This window comes from Ahaetulla prasina, chromosome 16, assembly GCF_028640845.1.
Source record: "Ahaetulla prasina isolate Xishuangbanna chromosome 16, ASM2864084v1, whole genome shotgun sequence".
Taxonomy (NCBI): domain Eukaryota; kingdom Metazoa; phylum Chordata; class Lepidosauria; order Squamata; family Colubridae; genus Ahaetulla; species Ahaetulla prasina.
The window spans coordinates 9569892-9592332 of record NC_080554.1 but is presented as its reverse complement, the minus strand read 5'-3'; the positions used below and the strand labels follow the sequence as shown (position 1 = coordinate 9592332).

Sequence of the window (22441 nt, the reverse complement as noted above, 5' to 3'; positions counted from 1 at the left end):
CCTGTTGGACTGAACTTTCTCCCAATTATATATATATATTTTTTAAAAAAACCATTAGAGGCTATTTCAGAGTTAGTCGCAAATAGAATATGATAGAATAAAAATAAGGGGTGGTTTCATGCCCCTGTCGGAGTCTGAATCCGAAGGGGAAGAGGAACGGCTGACAGAGAGCGAGAGAGTGGATCCGTTGGCTGTGGAAGAAACTGGGGAAGGGCAAAGTCAGCTGGGCAGAACAGGAGAAAGGTAGAACAAGGGAGAGGGGGTTCAGATGAAGACCAAGGTCCACCCCCTCCTCATCCTAGGCAGCACAGGGAGGAACAGAGAAGAGAGCAACGGGGGTTGCGTGGCTTACGAGGGAGGAAAGAGACCTGATCTTCTTTACAAGGCACAGCTGCTGATGGAGTTTAAAAGGAGAGGCCATGCCTGATTTTTTTCTTTTCTTTTCAGAGAATCAAGGAATCCGAATACTCCGAAATGCTCGAAATGCTTCGAAAAGAGCACACCATTTTTGCGACTCTGATCAAGTCTCTGAAAGATGCCGATGGGTGAGCAGTATCTACTTTGCCTAAGAGTTGACAAGCAGTGGCAGAGCACTTTGGGGGTGGCATCTAGGCAACGTTTCCCAGGGTTTCTCAACACACAAACTCCTACACTGTTGTGACCTAGGCCCAAGTAGTTATTACCAAACACAATCAGTCCTAAACAAGCGTAGTTTATTAGAATAGCTGACAATTACTTCATTCTCAGCTTAGTCCAAATTAATTCCAAAACAAATTCTTCATAAACAGTCCTTCGCCCTTATCACAAACCTTTGTCCTCTTTGGCACCCTGCCTAAGGCCTTTCTTGGCAAAGCCCCATGAAGTTCAGAAACAAGAAACACCAACTAGAAACCAATGTAGCAATGTTGCTTTCCTACAAAGAGCCCAAGAGCCTTTGCTGCTCTTTTAAGCCTTATGGGAGGGGCCAATCATCTCCTGGCCTTACTCCTGAGTTGTCCTTTTTGCTTCAGCTGCTCTTGTCTTCTGGCAGCTCTTCACATGCGTGCACTAGGAACAGGCTCCTCCTGTTCCGCTCTGCTCTGGAGGCTCCGGAATCCACGCATCGCACCCAGATGGCCCTGGCCCCATCTTTGCCTCTGACGCAGAGCCCTCGTCTGGGCCTTCCCCTGACTCCAGGACTGACCCATGGTCCTCCCCAGCCTCCTCACTGTCTGACTCCACTGCTAGCTCCGGGGGCTGCTGGCAGACCATAACATACAAAACCCCAGCCACAGAAACAACAGCTTAGAAGAGGAGATTAATTCCTTGGCTAACCTCATTTGCACAACATCCTCCTCAAACTTCGTGGAGATCTTGGTGCCAAATGCCTGCTTGGGTTCATGAATGAAAGTGTTCTCCTGGGAGGACTTTCCTTTTTTATTTCTCCGTTCAGAAACAAAACACGTTACAAGAAATGAATCAATCAATGTACAAATGATGCTAATTAAAATTATAAAGGAGAACCAGAAGGAGAGGAGGAGGGAGAGAGAAGAAGGGGAGGAGGAAAAGGAGAAGGAGGAGAAGAGGAAGAGGAGGTGGAGGAGAAGGGGAAGAGGGGGACAAGGAGAAGGAAGAGCAGGAGGAGAAGAAGGGGAAGAGGAGATGGGGAGGAGGAGGAGGAGAAGGGAAGAGGATAAGGATGAGGAGGAGAAGGAGGAGAAGGAGAAAGGGGAGAGAAGAAGGAGGAGACGGGGAAGAGGAAAAGAAGGAAGAGCAGGAGAGGAGAAGGGGAAGAGGAGGACGAGGAGAAGGAAGAGGAGGAGAAGGAAGAGGAGAAGAAGAAGAATGAGGAGAAGGGAAGAAGGGACAAGGAGAAGGAGGAGCAGGAGGAGAAGAAGGGAAGAGGAGATGGGGAGGAGAAGGGAAGAGGATGAGGAGGAGAAGGAGAAGAGGAGAAGAAGGAGGAGAAGGGGAAGAGGAAAAGAAGGAAGAGCAGGAGAGGAGAAGGGGAAGAGGAGGAGAAGGAGAAGGAAGAGGAGGAGAAGGAGAAGGAAGAGGAGAAGAAGAAGAATGAGGAGAAGGGGAAGAAGGGACAAGGAGAAGGAAGAGCAGGAGGAGAAGAAGGGGAAGAGGAGATGGGGAGGAGAAGGGAAGAGGATGAGGAGGAGAGGAGGAGGAGGAAAGAGAAGGAGGAGAAGGAGAAGGAGAAGGAGAGAAGAAGAAGAATGAGGAGAAGGGAAGAAGGGACAAGGAGAAGGAAGAGCAGGAGGAGAAGAAGGGAAGAGGAGATGGGGAGGAGAAGGGAAGAGGATGAGGAGGAGAGGAGGAGAAGGAGAAAAGGGAGAGAAGAAGGAGGAGAAGGGGAAGAGGAAAAGAAGGAAGAGCAGGAGAGGAGAAGGGGAAGAGGAGGAGGAGGAGGAGAAGAATGAGGAGGAGGACAGGAGTACCTTTTACCTTCAGTGTTGTTGAGGACACTGAATGAAGCTCATGAATTGGTCCCCAGTGTAGTCCTGAGCTTAACGGACAGCAGGTTCAGAGATCCGTTCTTGTTCCTTTCAAGATGATGGAGTAAATCTTGGATCCAGCCTTTGTCTCCTCCCCACCTCCCCACCCTCTGCCCAAACATCCATCCTGCCAAGAACTGAATCCCAGCCGTGTCACCTTTAATCAAGTAATGCCCTTCATTAAGGAAATGAATGTGCAGCCTTTTGACATTTATGTATTTATTCGTTTTCCAAGCAGTGCTTAATTCTTGAGTTCCTCCCTCCCTCCCTCCTTTCCCTTCCTCCCTTCCTCCCCATTTTTTCCTTCCTCCCTTCCTCCCTCCCTCCCTCCCTCTTCAAACAACCATTTTGACTCCTTTCAAAAGTAAAAAAAAAAAGGGGGGGAAAGTTATTTCATGGAGAATCAGGCTTTGAAAAAATTGCCTTTGTGTGTGTTTGTTTATATTTTTTTGAAAGAACTGAGCATTTAATAGTATTAAAAGTCCCTTCTCCTTCTTTAGTTCTACCCCCCCTTTTTTTTTAAAAAAAAAAATCTTCCCTAGATGAAGGAACTTTACTTAAAAAGCAATCCAGGCTGCTGTTGGCTGTTTTATTTATATAAAAATATTTATATTTTTGTCTGAAGAAGGGCTGGCCAAACCCTTCAGGTATTTTAGATTTTCATGTCTCTCTCCCTTTGCTTGTAGCAATGAGTGTAACGTTCAGAGGTTTGGCTACCAGCCGAAATTGCTACCTGGCGAGGTGGACAAATTCTCATGCAGCTGCAAAGCTTATTCGGTACACGGGCGGTCCTCGACTTTCGATGACTCGTTCAGTGACCAAAGTTATGACAGCACTGGGGGGGGGAAAAAGGAGACTTATGACCAGTTTCATAGGACCGTTGCAGCAAAATCCGTGCGCTTGCGTGATCGCCATTAGTAAACTTCCCATCCAGATCGTTTAACGACCGGATGATTCATGGCTTAATAGCTGCGGTGTTTAGCTTAACCACCGTGGGAGAAAATGTCACAAAACGGAGCAAAACCTACTTAGCGACTGTCTTGCTTAGCAACGGAAATTTTGAGCTCCATTCAGGGGGTTGGACTAGAAGACCTCCGAGGTCCCTTCCAGCTCCGTTATTCTGTTACTTGTTGTCATGCGTTGAGGATTGAGGGCTGAGCCCTGTAATGCATCCTGGGTCTAAGCTACCTCGCCCGACTGTTGTGAAGATAAAAGCGAATAAAGAAGAGAGATCGAGAACTCGGCAGCCTGAGGGGAAAAATATCGATGTTTTATCTACTGAAATAAATAGCTCTCTCTGGAGGCTTTAGCAGTTCTAAACAAATTTGTGTCGTCGTGGCTAGGTGGCTCAGGGGTTAAGACGCTGAGCTTGTCGATCAGTAAGATCGGCACTTCAGCGGTTCGAATCCCTAGTGCAGGTCTCCTGCGTGAGCAGAGGATTGGACTAGATGACCTCCCAGGTCTCTTCCAAACTCTGTTACTGTTAAAGACTGTTAAAATTTCTTTGCTGAGGAAAAAAATACCGTACTTTTTGGCGTATAAGACACACTTTTTTCCATCCTAAAAGAGGGTGGAAATGGTGCGTCTTATATACCGAATACAGCCAAGTTTGGCCTCCCGGAACCCCGTCCCGCACGTCCCGTTTTCGCCAAAAACAGGCCCATTTTTTGCAATAATAGAGCATGCAGAGGGTTGGGGAGGCCTGCAGAGTGCTCCTGGGGGCTGGGGAGGGCAAAAACATGATGTGTAGGAGGTTTGGGAGGCCCAAAATGGGCCTGTTCTTTGCGAAAATGGACCCGTTTTTTGCAAAAATGGGCATTTTTGCCCTCCCCAGCCCCCAGGAGCACTCTGCAGGCCTCCCAAACCCTCTGTGCACCTTGTTTTTGCGAAAAATGGGCCTATTTTTGACTTCCCAAACCCTCCATGTGTTGTGTTTTTGCCCTCCCTACCCCCCAGGCGCACTCTGCAGGCTCTCCAAACCCTAAGCGCACCCTGTTTTTGCCAAAAATGGTCCATTTTTTTGCAAAAACGGGATACACAGAGAGTTTGGGAGGCCTGCAGAGTCCTCCTGGGGGCCGGGGAGGGCAAAAACATTTTTTTTCCTTGTTTACCTCTTCGAAATCTTGGTGCGTCTTATACTCCTGTGCATCGTATAGTCCAAAAAATGCGGTAAGTTTGAAGCGCAAGGATGTCATAAAAGTTTGAAAGATGACACCACCACGGAGGGGGGACAAGCGACGCGTTTGTTTTTTAATTTTTATTTTAATCTTCTCTAAAGATCCGTTTATCCTGTCCTTTCAAGAGGCTTTTAAAAGCGACTTCATTCTTTTTCTCCTTTGGAAGGAGATCTTTTATGTACGAACAAAAAGAAGTCCAGAGCTCAATTTTTTTCCCCTCAAATGTTTCATGAGCTTGGTCTCCTTTGGTCTTCAGTTAAAATATATTCTCTCTTCTTTTTCTTTTTTTTTTAAATATTAGCATAAACAATCTGCAGGAGGAGCTAAACACCATCTTGGCCCTGCGGAAGCAACTCGAAGAAGGCATCTTGGAGACCTGGAATTTGCGGAGAACGTTGGAAGAGCAAATCCGGGATAACCGGAAGGAAGGTGAGCAGAACAGGTGGCAAAATAACCTCTTGCTGTCCCAAGGAGAATAGATAGGTTCATGGAGAAAGGGCTACATAGGACTACCAGTTTTCATGGCTTGGTAGCATCCATCCTCATATTCAAGGCTGCACCATAGGTAGCATCAATTCTCATGTTTAGGTAGCATCCATTCTCACATTCTTGGCTCTATCTTAAGTAGCATCCATTCTCACGTTCATGGCTCTATCTTAGGTAGCATCCATCCTCATATTCATGGCTCCATCTTAGGTAGCATCCATTCTCATGTTTAGGTAGCATCCATTCTCACATTCTTGGCTCCATCTTAGGTAGCATCCATTCTCACGTTCATGGCTCTATCTTAGGTAGCATCCATCCTCATATTCATGGCTCCATCTTAGGTAGCATCCATTCTCACGTACATGGCTCCATCTGTAGCATCCCTCCTCATATTCATGACTCTATCTTAGATAGAATCCATTCTCACATTCATGGCTCTATCTTAGGTAGCATCCATTCTCACATTCATGGCTCTATCTTAGGTAGCATCCATCCTCATATTCATGGCTCTATCTTAGGTAGCATCCATCTTCATGTTCATGGCTCCATCTTAGGGAGCATCCATCCTCACATTCATGGCTCCATTGTAGGTAGCATCCATCCTCACATTCATGGCTCCATCTAAGGTAGCATCCATCATCATATCCATGACTGCATCTTAGGTAGCACCCATTCTCCCATTCATGGCTCCATCTTAGGTAGCATCCATCCTCACATTCATGGCTCCATCTAAGGTAGCATCCATCCTCATATTCATGGCTCCATCTTAGGTAGCTTCCATCCTCATGTTCATGGCTCTATCTTAGGTAGCATCCATCCTCACATTCATGGCTCCATCTAAGGTAGCTTCCATCCTCACATTCCACTTATGAATTTCCTGAGGCATTTGGTCAACCAGCTTGGGACAAAGAACACCAACTAGGATGGGCCTTTGGCCTCAACCAGCAAGGCTGTGTCTTCTCTGCTGGCCTACGCTTGACATGAGAGTTGCTGGTCTTCTATATATTTGGAGAAGATACCCAAGGGATAACTTAGCAACCCGTTGGCTTAACGGTAGCCTTCACCTCCTGGGAATTCCCGTTTAGCCTTCTCAGAGTTGTGAGAAGAGCCGGAAGTAGGAAAGTAGGAAAGAACCAAACTGAAGAGTGGACAGCTCGGAGTTGTATAAAATATGGAAGATTGAGAAGTGATGAGAATTGTACTTTGTTTTCGGGTAGCCCCATTTGCCTCCAAACGGATCTCCTCTAAAATGACCTCTAGAAGATCTGCCCGACTTATTTGTAGTTTTCTGGTGATCTGCTGGCATTGCTGAGCTTGGTAATGGAGGTGGGAGGTCTCTTTTGTTTGCCCTCTCTTCTCCCTTCCTCTCCTTTCCCCCGTAATTTAGTTCTGAAATAAGCTGCTTATGACAGCTTCCCACCACACAAATTGTACTCTTAAACAAACCTAAGCCGCTCTTTGCGATTCAGTTCCCGTAGTCCGTTGTGCCAATAGCGGGGAGAAAAAAAAAATTAAAATAAAATAAAATTGGCATTGTTATTTAACCCAGCTTTCCTTTGCTTCCCTCGAGACCTCAATCTCGTTTTCACAAAAATCTTTAACTACGGAAGAATAATTCCAACTCTCTCTGCCTCGCACGCGCCCCTTCGCTCCCCCCTTCCTCCGTGTTTCGTGCACCTGCTTAAAATTAATTTTAAAATTGCCACGTTATGGATGCAAACTGTAATTGTGCAGTGGATCCGCGACGCATGTTGATAGCTAGTGGGGGACGCAGGGATGCGTCTTAAGATGTCAGGAAGGCAAGTAAAAACATTGGGGTGTGTGTGTGTGTAAGGAGGGGATACCTTAGTGGGATAGAAAAGGAACAGCTGTGGAGAAGAACAGCCTTTGTGGTAAGGCCAAGCCTTGGTCGGACAAATCTGATGTTTTTAAAAGAAGTGCTGAATTCAACATACAATTTTAAATGGGCCAGAATCACATTAACGTAAAGAAGAGAGACCGGAAAAGCAGGAAGAGTAGTAGTAGCCTAGGTTTGCAAATAAGGGTATGGCTGGTCGGTAGGTAGGCAGATAAGTAGGTAGGTAAGTAGGTGGGTAGGTAGATAGATATGGGTAGTTAGGTAGGTAGGTAGGTAAAGAGAGAGAGAGAGAGAGAGAGAGAGAGAATTATAGAGAGAAAGGTAAAAGCTAGATTATAGGTAGATAGGTAGGTAGGTAGATAGATAGATACACACACACACACACACAACACACACACACACACACACAGATATAAATAATAAATAAATAGACAAGATAGACAGACAAATATAGCCAGATAGATGGATAGACAGACAGATATAGATAGACAGACAGACAGACATATAGATAGATAGATTGATATGAATAGTCAAGTTACAGACAGAAAGAGCCAGATCCATGGATAGACAGATGTAGATAAAGATAGATAGATAGATAGATAGATAGATAGATAGATAGATAGATAGATAGATAGATAGATAGATAGATAGATAGATATTGGACAAAGAGATAGACAGACAGACAGACAGACAGTCAGACATAGGCAGATATATGGCTAGACATCCATAGAGAGATAAATATAGACAGATAGATAAAGAGAGAGAGAGAGAGCGAGCTAGACAGACAGACAGACAAATAGACAGAAACAGACAGACGGAGAGACAGATACCGTAAATAGATAGATAGGCATAGCTAGACATAATTATCACATGACCTGTGACAGTACAACTTTCATAAATACATGCCAGTGGCCAGGCATCTCAATTTTGATCATGTGACCATGGCGATGCTGCCACTGTTGTAAATGTGAAAACTGGCCAATAAGCCCCTTTTCAGTGCCATTATAATGTCACTGAATGAAGGTTTGTAAGCCAAGGACTACCTAGAGCATATTCCGCCTGGATTGTGAAATAAATGCTGTGAATTCCCCCTCCCCACTTCACTTTTTTTCCCCTAGAAGACACCCCTTTATCTTGGAGCAATCAGACGTCGTACATGAGCATTTGCTTACGGGACCAGGATCATCGCTGGGACTGTCCAGTAGATCAACTCTCTCTGGAGGAGCTTAAAAAGAAGGTATTTGGCTTCCCCTCTTGTAGGTCTACCAGAAAGCTCATTAACGTCACTGTCAGGCGTGCCTCCATTCAGAACCCAAGAAAGAAAACCCTCGACTCCATGTTTGCAGACAAGAGGCACTTTTTTTTATAAAAAGATTTTTATTTTGAACACATTAAAAACACAAGACAAACATACAACATTTATATGCATATCACTGTTTCTTATCAGCTATTCAAAGTGGTCCTTTCTTACTATTTATACATATTTTAATTCTATCTTATTCTACTTTGATATTATCTATCTTCCTTTATTTCATCTACATTCATCTATATTTTCTTTATTTCATCTACAAACAGATTTTACCGTTGTTCAATTTTCATTATCTTTCCTATTTTCTAACCATTCATACCATATACGCCAGACCTTATAATATTCTGTATCCTCTTTTTTGATTTCTTTTGTTAGTTTATCCATCTCCGCACATTCTATGATTTTCTTAATTAAATCTTCTTCTGTTGGTGGGTTGAGAAGAGGCACTTTTACTGAGTTTGAAACAGTAGCAACGAAAGAAAAGCAAGATTTACCATACTAGAGGACATACTACCATATGTGGTGGATGTGCCCCAAGATAAAAAATGTTGGTGAAAAATTCAAAATTGGTTGGAGGAAATTACCCAATTAAAAATGGAATTTAAACCAGAACTCTATTTATTAGACCCCAAAATAGACAAATCTTTACAATATCTAATACTTTATATATTAACGTCAGCAAGGATTGCTGTCGCATATGGATGGAAACAAAACAATGTACCAGCAGAGGAAATAATAATCCAAAAAATTCTATAATGTGCAGAAATGGATAAGTTGACACTGGAAATTAAGGAAAGGGAAGAGTCGGAATACTATAAAGTGTGGAACAAACTATATGATTGGTTAGAAAAAAGAAATCAAAATAATAATAAATCGGAATATTAATCTAATTGGGTTAAAACTAGGAAGTGTAAATTATTGAATAGTGTTAACCGGACAACGATGGTTCTGTAAATAGACACCAATGTACATAATAAGCACGTAGATGAACGATTGAACGATAGAGAATATATATCTATGTTGATACAGTAAAATAATATATGATGTGATGTTATGTTTGTTACGTGTTTTTAATGTGTTTTTGTTTTTTGTTGTATTTTACTTTCTTTCGTTTTCAAAAGTCAAAAGTTTAATAAAAATTACTTTTTAAAAAAAGAAAAGAAAAGCAAGATCTGAGCCAAAAGGCGTGAAAGTTACATATTGAAAGTTTCCACAAATCCCTCCCCACCCCCACAGGGACCCAGGCGGAATGTCCAATCCCCATTCCATAGGGTGTCATGTGGGGTGCATCTTCAGGTGTTTTTGCCCATCTGGTATGCCGAGATGGTTGACCTTGACTGGGTATAAAGAAGTCTATTCACCTGCGCAGAAGATCATGAAAGCATCCCTCCCTTTTGGTTCACATGCGCGCCATCTTCACTCCCCACCCAAATGCCAATCTTCCCCCCTTCCCGTTGCTATGGCAGCCGATAGCAAGCAAGCATCAAAGGGGCTGACAGTGTCTTACCTTGGAATAGCCATTTCTGAGACCGCACTGTGGTTGTGGGTCTATGACAATTCACCACAGCCGCAGGACAGTTCCTTGCAGGATGAGAGTTACGCTACTATCAAAGGAATAGTGGAATGAAACCATTAAAGAAAGGATGCAAAACGAGGGACAGAATGAAGTGTGAATGCCAAAAACTAAAACGATTTTTTAAAGTTTATTTTGAATAATTAAATTGAATTGTTAAATTGTCCTGCGGTAAGTTGTCCTGCAGCGAGTTGGCTGTGGCGGGTTGGCCATGGAGAGTCAACTGTGAGTTGACAGTTGTGAGTTGGCCATGCTGAGTTGACTGTGGTGAGTTGGCTGTTGCGAGTTGGCCAGGCTGAGTTGACTGTGGTGAGTTGGCTGTTGCGAGTTGGCCATGATGAATTGGCCGTGGCAAGTTGGTCATGATGAGTTGACCATGGTGAGTTGACAGTTGTGAGTTGGCCATGATGAGTTGGCCGTGGCAAGTTGGCCATGATGAGTTGACCATGGTGAGTTGACAGTTGTGAGTTGGCCATGATGAGTTGACCATGGTAAGTTGACAGTTGCGAGTTGGCGTGATGATTTGGCCGTGGCAAGTTGACCATGATGAGTTGACCATGGTGAGTTGACAGTTGCGAGTTGGCATGATGATCTGGCCGTGGCAAGTTGGCCATGATGAATTGACCATGGTGAGTTGGCCGTGGCGAGTTGGCCATGATGAGTTGGCCATGATGAGTTGACCATGGTGAGTTGACAGTTGTGAGTTGGCCATGCTGAGTTGACTGTGGTGAGTTGGCTGTTGCGAGTTGGCCATGATGAGTTGACCATGGTGAGTTGACAGTTGTGAGTTGGCCATGATGAGTTGGCCGTGGCGAGTTGGCCGTGGTAAGTTGTCCCATTCCTGGGTGCTGCTTTATGCATGCCACAAGTTTGCAAGGAAATCGCAAGGAATCCGGATGGGGGAGATATTTGGAGTAGCAAATCTAGAATGACCTTCAGGATCCAACTACAAGAATTGAGGGATCACAAGGAGTGTCAGATTCTTTTAATCTAGAATCTGACACTCCTTGTGATCCCTCTCAAACACAGAGTCTACCTCATCTTTGCATTGGATTGGAATAAATGCCCCAACTTTTTAGAATTCCCTCTACATGAAAGGCGTAGTCTACCTAATCCATAAGCATTTGTAGATAGGTACCTCAGATAGCCCTTTCCAACATGAATTTCCTGGGTTGTGGGAAACCCAAGAATCAGGCAGGACTTTTTGGCCATGGACTCACCTGTTCAAACTTGAACGTAAGAATTTTTTGGAAGGATGTAAGAGTTCCCACGGTCTTCAAGAGCTTCTCCTTCATGGTTTCAGTTTGTCGAGCTCCTCGGCGTGGTGAAAGAAATGCACTGGGTCATCCAAGAATTGAAAAAGAAGCCGTTGGACTTCTCCACATCAGATCCTTCGGGGAACGAGAAGCAGAAATCCTTAGACACAAGCGAGGTGAGACCTGGGTTTCTTGATCCTCCTAAAACTTAATCCTGAAATCATTTAAGGTTTTACAGACAGATTTGACCGCAGACGAACACATTGAGATTGCATGATCTGAGACTTCTTGAAAGGTTGTTAGGGACCTGGGTACACATTTTGGAAGTTGGACAGTGAAAGAGGTTAGAGGTAGGAGAAATATCTAGATTGAACAGCCAAGATGTAGATGCAGACAGGTCCAAGAGAGGAATATGGGAGGCGAGTAGAAAAAAAGCATAGCAATTAAAGTATTGAAGAGAGACAGTGAACAGATGATATCTCCTTTTTGTTGTTGTTCTGATTTGCTTTTCTTTTTCTCTCGCTTTTTTTTCTTTTTTTCAGGTAGGTGACATGATTAGAAGTCAGGTAGGATAGAAAGAAAACATTTTTTTAAAAATAAAGGATGATACGATTAAAAGTTAGAATAAGAGACAGAAATAAGAGAAGGGGGAATATTTGTGTATACACTTTTATATAATAAAATAAAAGCAGTAACGAGGAAACAAGGAATAATTGGATAATGAAAGAATGCAACAATATAAATGTGTATTATTAATAGAAATATAGAAGTTGATTGAATCTGTGGGTTTCAATTTTTTTTTACTATCGTTTCTGTGGGCGTGGCTTGGTGGGCGAGGCATGGCATGGCTTGGTGGGCATGGCATGGCTTGGTGGACATGGATTGGTGGGTGTGGCAGGGGAAGGATACTGTAAAATCTCCATACCCACCCCACTCCAGGGGAAGGTTACTGCAAAATCCCCATTCCCTCCCGATCAGCTGGGACTTGGGGGGGCAGAGAATAGATGGGGGGGTGGCCAGTCAGAATTTGTACTACGGATTCTTCGAACTACTCAAAATTTTCCCCACCGGTTCTCCAGAACAGGTCAGAACCTGCTGAAACCCACCTCTGGATTGAATGTAATAACTATGATTAATTCTACTAGTTTTATTCGTATTAGAATGTATGACACTCAGGTGCCAAATAGTTCAAGCATTGATATGTTTGTAAAAAAATGTAAAAAAATATTAAAAAAGGAATAGAAGTCATCTGGGACCCCTAAGAAAAATAGGGAACTGTTTTCTAAAATTCAACTTTGGAATATTCCCGCTGTAGGTCGTCTTTTAGAAAAGGGAACTGTGGATAATCAAGAAACAAAAAATTATCCTTTTTTAAGGGAGGATTAATGGAGATCGACTGTAAAGTTAAGCAGATGCGTTCAAGCTAAGCCTTGATCATGAAGAATTTTGGCTCCTATCATTAATGATTATTATAAATGTGGTTTTGATAGCTTTTAGGGTGTGCCAGTAAAAAAAGGAAAGGAAGGAAGGGAAGGGAAGGGAAGGGAAGGGAAGGGAAGAGAAGGGAAGGTTTCTTTATTGGCGAAATGTGATTAGACACACAAGGAATTTGTCTTTGGTGCATATGCTCTCAGTGTACATAAAAAGACAAGATGCATTCGTCAAGAATCATAAGGTACAACACTTAATGATACTCATAGGATACAAATAAGCAATCAAACCATATTAGGAAACAGTTAATATAAATCATAAAGATACAAGCAACAAGGTTACAGTCATGCAGTCATAAGTGGAAGGAGATGGGTGATAGGAACGATGAGAAGATTAATAGTAGTGCAGATTTAATAAATAGTTTGACAGTGTTGAGGGAATTATTTGTTTAGCAGAGTGATGGCGTTCGGGAAAAAACTGTCCTTGTGTCTAGTTGTTCTGGTGTGCAGTCTATAGCGTCGTTTTGAGGGTAGGAGTTGAAACAGTTTATGTCCAGGGTGCGAGGGGTCTGTAAATATTTTCACAGCCCCCTTTTTGATTCGTGCAGTACGCAAGTCCTCAATGGAAGGCAGGTTGGTAGCACTTGTTTTTTCTGCAGTTCTAATGATCCCCTGAAGTCTGTGTCTGTCTTGTTGGGTTGCAGAACCCCTATTGCAGAATAGAGGTTAATCCAATGTGCACAATTTCCTTGGATTTGCAAGATGATTGCTGAAGGCTTCAGAAGAAAGTCCAGCAGCTACCAGTTAAAAATAAGAGAATAACAGTTGGAATGGACCTTGGAGGTCTTCTAGTCCAACCCCTTGCTCAAGCAGGAGATCCTATATCAGTCCAGAGGCAAATGATTATCCAATCTTTTCCTAAAAACCTCCAGTGTTGGAGCACCCACAACTTCTGGAGAAAAGCTGTTCCACTGGTTAATTGTTCTCACTGTTGGAAAATTTCTCCTTCATTCCAGGCGACTTCTCTCCTTGATTAACAGAGTTGGAAGGGGCCTTGTAGGTCATCTAGTCCAACCCTCCACCCAAGTAGGAGACCCTCCCTACCCCATTTCTGAAAAATGGCAGTCCAGGCTCTTCTTGAAAGCTTCCACGGAGGAAGCTCACATATTCTCTTCTCTTCTCTTCTCTTCTCTTCTCTTCTCTTCTCTTCTCTTCTCTTCTCTTCTCTTCTCTTCCTATTCTATTCTATTCCTATTCCTATTCCTATTCCTATTCCATCCCATCCCATCCCATCCTATTCTTTCCTATTCCTATTCCTCTCCTCTCCTCTCCTCTCCTCATTCTATTCTATTCCTGTTCCTATTCCTATTCCTATTCCTATTCCTATTCCTATTCCTATTCCTATTCCTATTCCATCCCATCCCATCCCATCCCATTCTATTTTATTCTATTCTGTTCTATTCTTTCCTATTCCTATCCTATCCTATCCTCTTCCTGTTCGTATTCCTATTCTATTCTATTCTATTCTATTCTATTCTATTCTATTCTATTCTATTCTATTCTATTCTATTCTATTCCATTCCATTATTCCTATCCTATCCTATCCTATCCTATCCTATCCTATCCTATCCTATCCTATCCTATCCTATCCTATCCTATCCTATCCTATCCTATCCTATCCTATCCTATCCACAAATGTTTAAAAACGCAGCGGCAGTTTTTAATAATTCATGATGCCCGGTTAATCCACTGGAAGTATACTGCTTGCATTCTTTTTTATTTTATATATTTTTTTTTTAAAAAAGCCCAAGTCGGTTCGTTTTTTTGTCTGGATCAAAAACCAAGCACCAGAATGACATTTCCTACCTTGAGTGCTTAAATTGGACTTCTGACTCAAAGAGCTGGAAAATAGGAAGCTTGCAGAACCTGGTTTTTTTGGGTTTTTTTTTTTGACTGTTTCCAGCAGATTCAGGGCATAAAACCACTGGACCGTGGATTACAGGCTTGATGAAGTCGTGCAGGCACTGGGTGCAACCTCGTCCCTCTCTTGGCACGCTGGCATTAAGGAGGCTGTCAGTTGATGGGAAAACAGAGGGAGGCACCACCTTGCGGGGGGAGGGGGTACCCTCACCCATTATTTTTTACTCTTTTCCTGAGGGGATGTTTTAAAATTGCGGAAAGTTTTCTGGGATCCAGGCGGCGCTGCAGGAAATCCTCTCTGTGGGTATCTTCTAGCTGTATCTAGAAGAGGGGGACAACCAATTCTCCAAAGCAGGGGTCTCCAAGCTTGGTCCCTTTAAGACTTGTGGACTTCAACTCCCAGAGTTCCTCAGCCAGCAAAGCTGGCTGAGGGACTCTGGGAGTTGAAGTCCACAAGTCTTAAAGGGACCAAGGTTGGAGACCCCTGCTCCAAAGCACCAGAGGGCAGGGCAAGAAATAATAGATGGAAACGAATCAAGGAGAGAAGTGACCTGGAATTAAGGAAAAGTTTCCTAACAGTGAGGACGATGAACCTGTGGAACGGCTTGCCCCCAGAAGTTGTGGGTGTTTCATCACTGGAGGCTTTTAAGAAGAGACTGGATTAGCCACTAGGGCCGAAATGGTCTAGGGTGATGACCCCCCCCAAGGCCCCTCCCTGTCAGCGTTCCAGAAAACCCCCTCCTGCAGAAAAGACTCCGAGGCAAACATCTTTCAAAGTTCTTTTAAGCTACTTGGTACAGGTAAGCTGGCACAGCTGGATGAACGCCGAATCTGGAGATCCGGGTTTTTCCTCAGTAGTACAAAACCCCAGACCACCCCCACCACCCCACCTTAACTCCTCTGCCGATCACGTGCTCCAATCACCAAACCGTCCCATCTCGAGGCATCACTCCCACCACTCCTTCTCCAGATGCAGTCTTGGCCTGACCTTGACCGTCAGGAAGAATGTTATTACGGTTAATGGCCCCTTGTGTTGTGCCTCGTCCGCTTTCCCCGCAGCCGGGGCCTTCTTATCTGCTTCCGAACGCTGAGGAATGTCCTAGCATGCCTCCCGGCCCCAGCCCTGGCTCCATGCCCAGACAGGCTGAGGAAGAAGAAGCACCTCCAGCCCCCAGCCCTGGCTCCATGCCCAGACAAACGGAGCAACTAGACCCCTCCCCCTCCCCCACAGCATGTGAGCCTGAGGAAGGTCAATTACCAACAGCTGCAGACTGGAGTGACCCTCGCTTCAGGAGAATTGATAGGCGGCAGCAACAGAAGGAAGGGAGGGGCAGGCCTGGATAAGTGCTGAGTCATGGAGCCACACCCCATGGCCTATATAAAGGATCTGCTTTCTGGCAGTCTCTGAGTCAGGCAAAGTCTACCTTATCTTGCTGAAGTCACTTTCTGGTCTCCTGCTTGCCTTGAGAACTTTGCTAGGACTTTGGCAGAGCTGCAGAGGCACGCCAGATTCGGATTTCCCTGACCTGGCCGTCAGCGGAGGAGTGGGACACGACACCTTGTACCACCACCATCCCTCTTCTCCTACTTTCCCACACAGGAGAAAGTGGCAGCGTGTGGAAGCCTTCGGCCTAGTATGGCTTCCAAAGCTGACAGGCGTCCCCCCCGCCCCACTGCAGAAGAAAACACACCCAACTGTGTTATTCTGTATTATTCTATATTCTTCTGGCTATTAAGTAAAAAAAACAACAACCCAGTATTTCACAGCCTTTGAAGTCCTAGGGCAGTGGTTCTCAACCTTTATAGTGCTGCGATCCCTTTAATACAATTCCCCACAATGTGGTGACCCCAACCATAAAATTATTTTCATTTTGAATTTATCGCGCCTGAAGCCGTATTGGCTAGCGATCTGAACTGCTTGCGATTGCCTTGAGGATGGAGGCATTAAAGCGGAGACTCCTCCCCTATTAAGTTTATGGCGCCTGAAGCCAGATTAGGCTAGCGATTGGGAGTGATTGCAGCTGGCTTGAGAGGGAGACATCAGAGCAAAGATTTCTCTCTTTTTTAATTCATCACGCCTGAAGCCGAATTCGGCTAGCGATTTGAAGAGCCTGCAGCTGGCTTGTGGAGTCAACCATTGGAGCGCGATTCTTTGACTCGCAAGTATACTTCCCATATTTCCGATGGTCTTAGGCGACCCCTGGCAAATTGTCATTCGACCCCCAACGGGGTCCCGACCCACAGGTTGAGAACCGCTGTCCTAGGGCATCAAAAGTTCAAATCAAAGGATGCTTAAAGCAGGGCTGTCTCTTATGTTGCCCATAAGCCGTTCTCTCGGTTAAGTAGAAATGTTGTCTCATCACTTGAACTCTGAGATAGGTTAGGAGATCCTTGGATTCCCACGATTTCCACTTAGGGTGGTGGCTAAAAGGACTTGAATTCTCATCCCAATAAGTGTCTTGGCTCCACTGGTGAGTTGTAGCTGCTGGAGCCAATTTGGGAACCAACGTTGCGGTCCTTTGGTCTAGGTTTAGTCCAGGAGTCGGCAACCTGCGGTTCTGGAGCCACATGTGGCTCTTTCATCCCTCTGCTGCAGCTCCCTGTTGCCGGTCGGCTCCACAATTGATAGGGTTTTCGGTTAGGATAGGTAGAGGAAAAAGGGGAGGAGACTCTATGGTGGAAGAATCGGACTTCCGGTTGGCAGAGGAAAAAGGATGCTACGCTAGGAGAAGACTATGATGGCGGAACCGGACTTCCGATTGGCTCCAGAATTGAACGGGGGGCTTCCGGTTAGGAGCTTTATGGCTCTTTGAGTGTTTAAGGTTGCCAAGCCCTGTTTTAATCCATGGAGAGGCTCGAAGACTGATGATCCTCAGAGAGATGAAAGAATAGGAAAAATGTACTTCAGGACCTTGGACAGAGTGTTCTGGAGTTGATGCATTGCAACCCATCCTGCTCAGATCTTATTTGATATCTAACCTTGGCAACTTTTAAGACCTGTGGACTTCAGCTCCCTTGTTGGCTGGGGAATTCTGGGAGTTGAAATCCAGAAGTCTTAAAGTCACCAAGTTTGGATGCCCCTGGGGGAAAGTTACCCAAAAGTGTTAGCAGTTGGTCCATCAATCCCAACCATTCTATTCCTTCTTAGAATAGAATAGAATAGAATAGAATAGAATAGAATTTTTTTATTGGCCAAGTGTGATTGGACACACAAGGAATTTGTCTTGGTGCATATGCTCTCAGTGTACATAAAAGAACAAGATACCTTCATCAAGGTACAACATTTACAACACAAATGATGGTCAATATATCAATATAAATCATAAGGATTACCAGCAACAAAGTTACAGTCATACAGTCTTGATAGTCTTGATAGTTTTGAAGCTATCAAGCTCGGAGGGACACAGAGACTTTGAGATCTTGTAGGACCTCACTCTATATATCATACTTATTAATTTTGCAGAAAAAAAAATCAGTGTATTTAGTTTCGCATCTTCCTCGGTCTTGAGTCTTACCACCTGGTCTAAATTAAAATTCGGACATTGAATTGGCATAGGCCTCTGATAATGGCGTTTATTCTTAAGTCAGGCTGGCCCTCATCCAAAAATATCTGGGTATCCTTCGTTAGGAATGTGTTTTTCTATCAATTGTGGCCAAGCTAAGCTGTTTCCTCAGCTCTTTTTAAACCTGCTGAGCCTACACTCTCTTCTCCCCCCACCCCAGCTTTCTAGAAAGAGTGCAAGGTAGCAATCCTTTTAACCCCTTACTTTAAGTCCTTCATAACTTCCATCTCCTTGGGGGACCTGCAACACCTGGACCGATTTTGCTCTCCCAAGAATGAAAAGCTTTGCTTTTTCTCTCTCCAAACATCTGCTTACAAACCGGCAGCTCTTTGTGCTGAGTCCACCCTCGGGGGACCCTCCGGTTGGCTGCGAAATGCGGCGTATCGTCGGGGAAAAGCACCTTCTCAAGGTTTTTGGCCACTGGGGGATCGTTTGAACAAGACCGATCGATCCTGGAAGCCCTTCTCTTCACCTTGAGCTCTGTGTGTGTGTGTGTGTGTGTGTGTGTGTGTTTTCGGGGGGGGGGAAGGAAATTTGACAGTTTGACTGCCATCGAGCAGAAGCTGAGACTCGGTGTGACATGGAAATGTGTATTTTCCCAACGTTTTGGCCAAAGTGAACTCCAAAGCCCCTGAAGGCAGGACAAGAAGCAACGGATGGAAACTAATCAAGGAGAGAAGCAACCTAGAACGAAGGAGAAATTTCCTGACAGGGAGAACAATTAATCAGTGGAAGGACAGGCCTCCAGAAATTGTGGGCCTTCCATTATTGGAGGATTTTAAGAAGAGATTTGTCTGGGATGATGTAGGGCAGGAGGTTGGAGTAGAGGACTTCCAAGGTCCCTTCCATCTCTCTTATTGTTCTGACCCAGCCTTAGCAGAAGCAAGAAACAGACTTCCTTGTCACAAAAAAACCCCCTCTTTATTTACCTCTTGTGAATTAATGGCATTCCCCCACCGAAAAATCCAGGCAAGAGTCCTTCAAGGAGTTAACTGCAGTAACAGACCTTATCAGTTCCTTGCGATAATTGCAAGGCCCTGAGCTCCCAGCCGAAAGGCTGCAAATGAAGTTCTGGCAAGCAGTCTTTGATGCACGGAACACAATGAGCAAAATCTTCAGAAATACAAACGGTTGTCTCCTACAACAACCGCTCCGCCTTTCCTTCTATTTATTCCCCAGCCAGGGAGGCACCATTCAGCATCCATGTGTGCTTTGCTTCCAGAGTCAACTCCTTGTTCTCCATTGTTCTCTCCTAACTGCTCTGCGCATACGTACATCTGGAACAGGCCCCAGCTCTTCTTCCTCCTCACTCATCTCTGCCTCCAAAGGCAGCTGCATCTCCGGTGGCTGGGAAATGTCAGACGGCCCTAGCTCTATCGCTGCGTCCGATGCAGAGCATCCATCAGAGTCTTCCCTCGACTCCAGAACTGGCTCAAGTTACTCCCCAACCTCCTCACTGTCTGAGTCTGCCGCCAGCTCTGCTGGCAGCTGACAGGCCACAACAGTTATCCTGTTATACCTGCTCATTCTGGAAAGGAGCCGCTGAGCACACAGGCCCTGTCCCTTTCTTCTAAAATGCTGCTTTGAACCCCCATCAAAACAAGGACCACCTTGGCGGTCCCTTCACCCACCTTGCTTGCCCAAAGAGTTGGAAGACCGAGTCAGCCGGAAGGAAGATCAAATCATTTCCTCCTCATGTCCTTTTCTGCAGCTTTGCCAACATGAGTGTGAAATCGGCCAAGCACCTTTGGTGCGAGCCATCCATTAAGAGCACGGGCTGGATGTAAGAAATGTCATTGATCTAAGCAGGCTGAATCCTTGACACAGTCGAGAAATTTCAAGGCAGAGTTGACATTTTCTCCCTCTTGCCAGCAACCGAAGCGGAAGCTGCCGAGAATTGAGATTGCATTCAGAGTTCGCCACAGGAGCTGCCTTGGGCAACCCCAGTCCCTTTGTCAAAGTCTTCTCTTCCCCCCTCTCCCCGTTTTTAAAAAAAAATACTACAGGTAATCCTCAAGTTACGAATTTGTACATTCGTAAACCCGAGGATTCGTTGGAGTGAATTGTTCTGTCCTCCTCCGCCTCCATCCGAATGATGGCTTAATTAGCCGGCACTATCAGCTCTGGCGACAAAAGAGCCAGCGTCTGTCAAGAGCCCTCGTTATTTTGCACGACGCTGGTGAGTCACAAACTTCAGCTCTAGTCAATCAGTGGATTTGCCTGTTACAAAGAGACACACCAGCTCTGGCTGCCTTTTATATCCTGTGGGGTGTGGCTCCATGATTCAGCCCTTCCTAGGCCTGCCCCACCCTTGCTTCTGTTGTTCCCTCCTCTTCTGCCTACGAAACCTAGGATTCAACCATGCCTGATTGCTGTCAGCTGGGTCTGCAGCATGGCGGGGGGGGGGAAGAGTCAGGGGATGGAGGCCTCGTTATCTCTTTCACCTGGCCTGCTTCTGGCTCCTGGAGCTGAGCCAGAGAAGCCGGTGCTCCTGAGGTAAGTCCTGATGGCTCTTCCCCCTCACTGTCCAAGTCACTTTCTGGCAGCAGGGCCGGCTCAGGGGGTGCAGACACAACATGAATCTTGTAACTTGAATGTGATCACTCCCTGCTTTCACCCATGCATTCGCTAATCAAATGTGCAGGACATTAAGCGCACGAGGTATCTCAGGACTCCCCTGACCCATCGACATACCTCATGCTCCCCACAATTGCTTCCCCCATCCCCATCCTGCCACGCCGGACTCACGTACCATGTGGAGATCTGTCTCCTCTCCGACGCGGTTTCTTTGAGAGCGGGAAGATTTCGCTTCCTGCATCTGATCAGCTTGCAAATGGTTTTTGTGTCCCGAGAGTGAAAGGTTCTGGGGAGGACCATGATCTCGTGTGACTTCAGGCACCCGTCCACTTTTGCAGAGAATTTGTGGATGATATTAAGCTGGCAGGGATAGCCAACACTCTATCTCTAGGCTCAAGATCCAGATGGATCTTGACAAACTTGAACACACTGGGCCTAACGAAATTCTAACTTGAACACACTGGGCCTAACGAGAAAAGTAAAGTCTTACACTTAGGCAAGAAAAACCAAAAGGAGACATATAGACTGGGTGACACCAAGCTTAATAGCAGCAAGTGTGAAAGAAATCTTGGAGTCTTAGTGGACAACCAGTTAAATATGAGCCAGCAGTCTGCAGCGGCAGCCAGAAAAGCCAACGCCATCCTAAATTGCATTAACAGAGAGATACAATCAAGATCACACGAGGTACCACTGTATAAAGCCTTAGTAAGACCACACCTAAAATACCGCATCCAGTTTTGGTTACCACACTATAAAAAAGAGGTTGAGACTCTAGAAAGAGTGCAAAGAAGAGCAACCAAGAGGATTAGGGGACTGGAGGCTAAAACATAAAATGAATAGATGCAGGAACTGGCACGGCTAGTCTAGCGAAGAGAAGGAGAAGGGGAGACATGATAGCAGTCTTCCAATATTTGAGGAGCTGCCACAGAAAGGAGGGGGTGGTGGTGGTCAAGCTATTTTTCCAAAGCACCCGAAGGTCAGACAAAGAATATTGGATGGAAATTGGCCAAAGAGAGATTCAACATGGTGGAAATAAGGAGGAATTTTCTGACCATGAGAACAATCAACCCATGGAACATAAGCTGCCTTCAAAAGTTGTGGGAGCTTCATCACTGGAGGCTTTCAAGAAGAGATTGGACTGCCATTCGTCAGGAATGGTGTAGGGTCTCCTGCGTGGGCAGGCGGTTGGACTAGATGACCTCCAAGATCCCTTCCATCTCTGTTAATCTTAATCCAATCTTAATCACAACCCACCAGAACAATTTACTCTCAGCGCGCGAGGGATTATGGAGGTTCAACGTGACCCGGTGGAAATAAATCTTTAAATTAAATGCATCCCAGAATGCAGAAAATTAACCTTTCTTAGAGAAACCTCCAAGCTTTCTTAAGTTTATAAAGAATTTTACATTTTGGGGAGAAAGGCAGAGCTGTGAATCTCCCGCTGTTCCGGTGGTGAATTCTGCAGACAGATTTAAAACACTGGAAAGAGAAACCAAATGTGTCCTTCCCAGGGAAAAAAAAGAAAAGAAACGTGGGTTGATTAATGAATCCTGTAGCAATCCAGAAAGGCCTAAGGGGTTCAAGACGGGTAGCATCTCCTCTTTTCTTTGCCTGGCAGCAGAACCTCTTTCAAAATCAAACTTTGGGAGAGCTGCTCACTTAATTTTATTGGAATTTCATTAAGCGAGCAGGGGAAATGGCTCTCCGGAGAATCGGTTTAGCTTAAGCGGCGCCTGGTAAAGTTTCCATTAAACGCTAAATGCTATAACGTACCAAGGAATTCCGGCAAATGTAGAGATTACCGATTAC

The 22441-nt window shown here is 45.0% G+C and overlaps 1 protein-coding gene across 3 annotated transcripts in view; it reads left to right on the top strand.

Moving 5' to 3' along the window:
- Positions 1-22441, top strand: part of CDK5RAP2 (CDK5 regulatory subunit associated protein 2) — a 106933-nt gene that overhangs the window by 32476 nt on the left and 52016 nt on the right. For all 3 annotated transcript variants that reach the window (XM_058159129.1, XM_058159128.1, XM_058159127.1), the window contains 4 exons: positions 448-545; positions 4962-5089; positions 8123-8241; positions 11190-11318. In XM_058159129.1, the coding sequence (XP_058015112.1) occupies positions 448-545; positions 4962-5089; positions 8123-8241; positions 11190-11318 (474 nt within the window). The remainder of the gene's footprint in view (positions 1-447; positions 546-4961; positions 5090-8122; positions 8242-11189; positions 11319-22441) is intronic.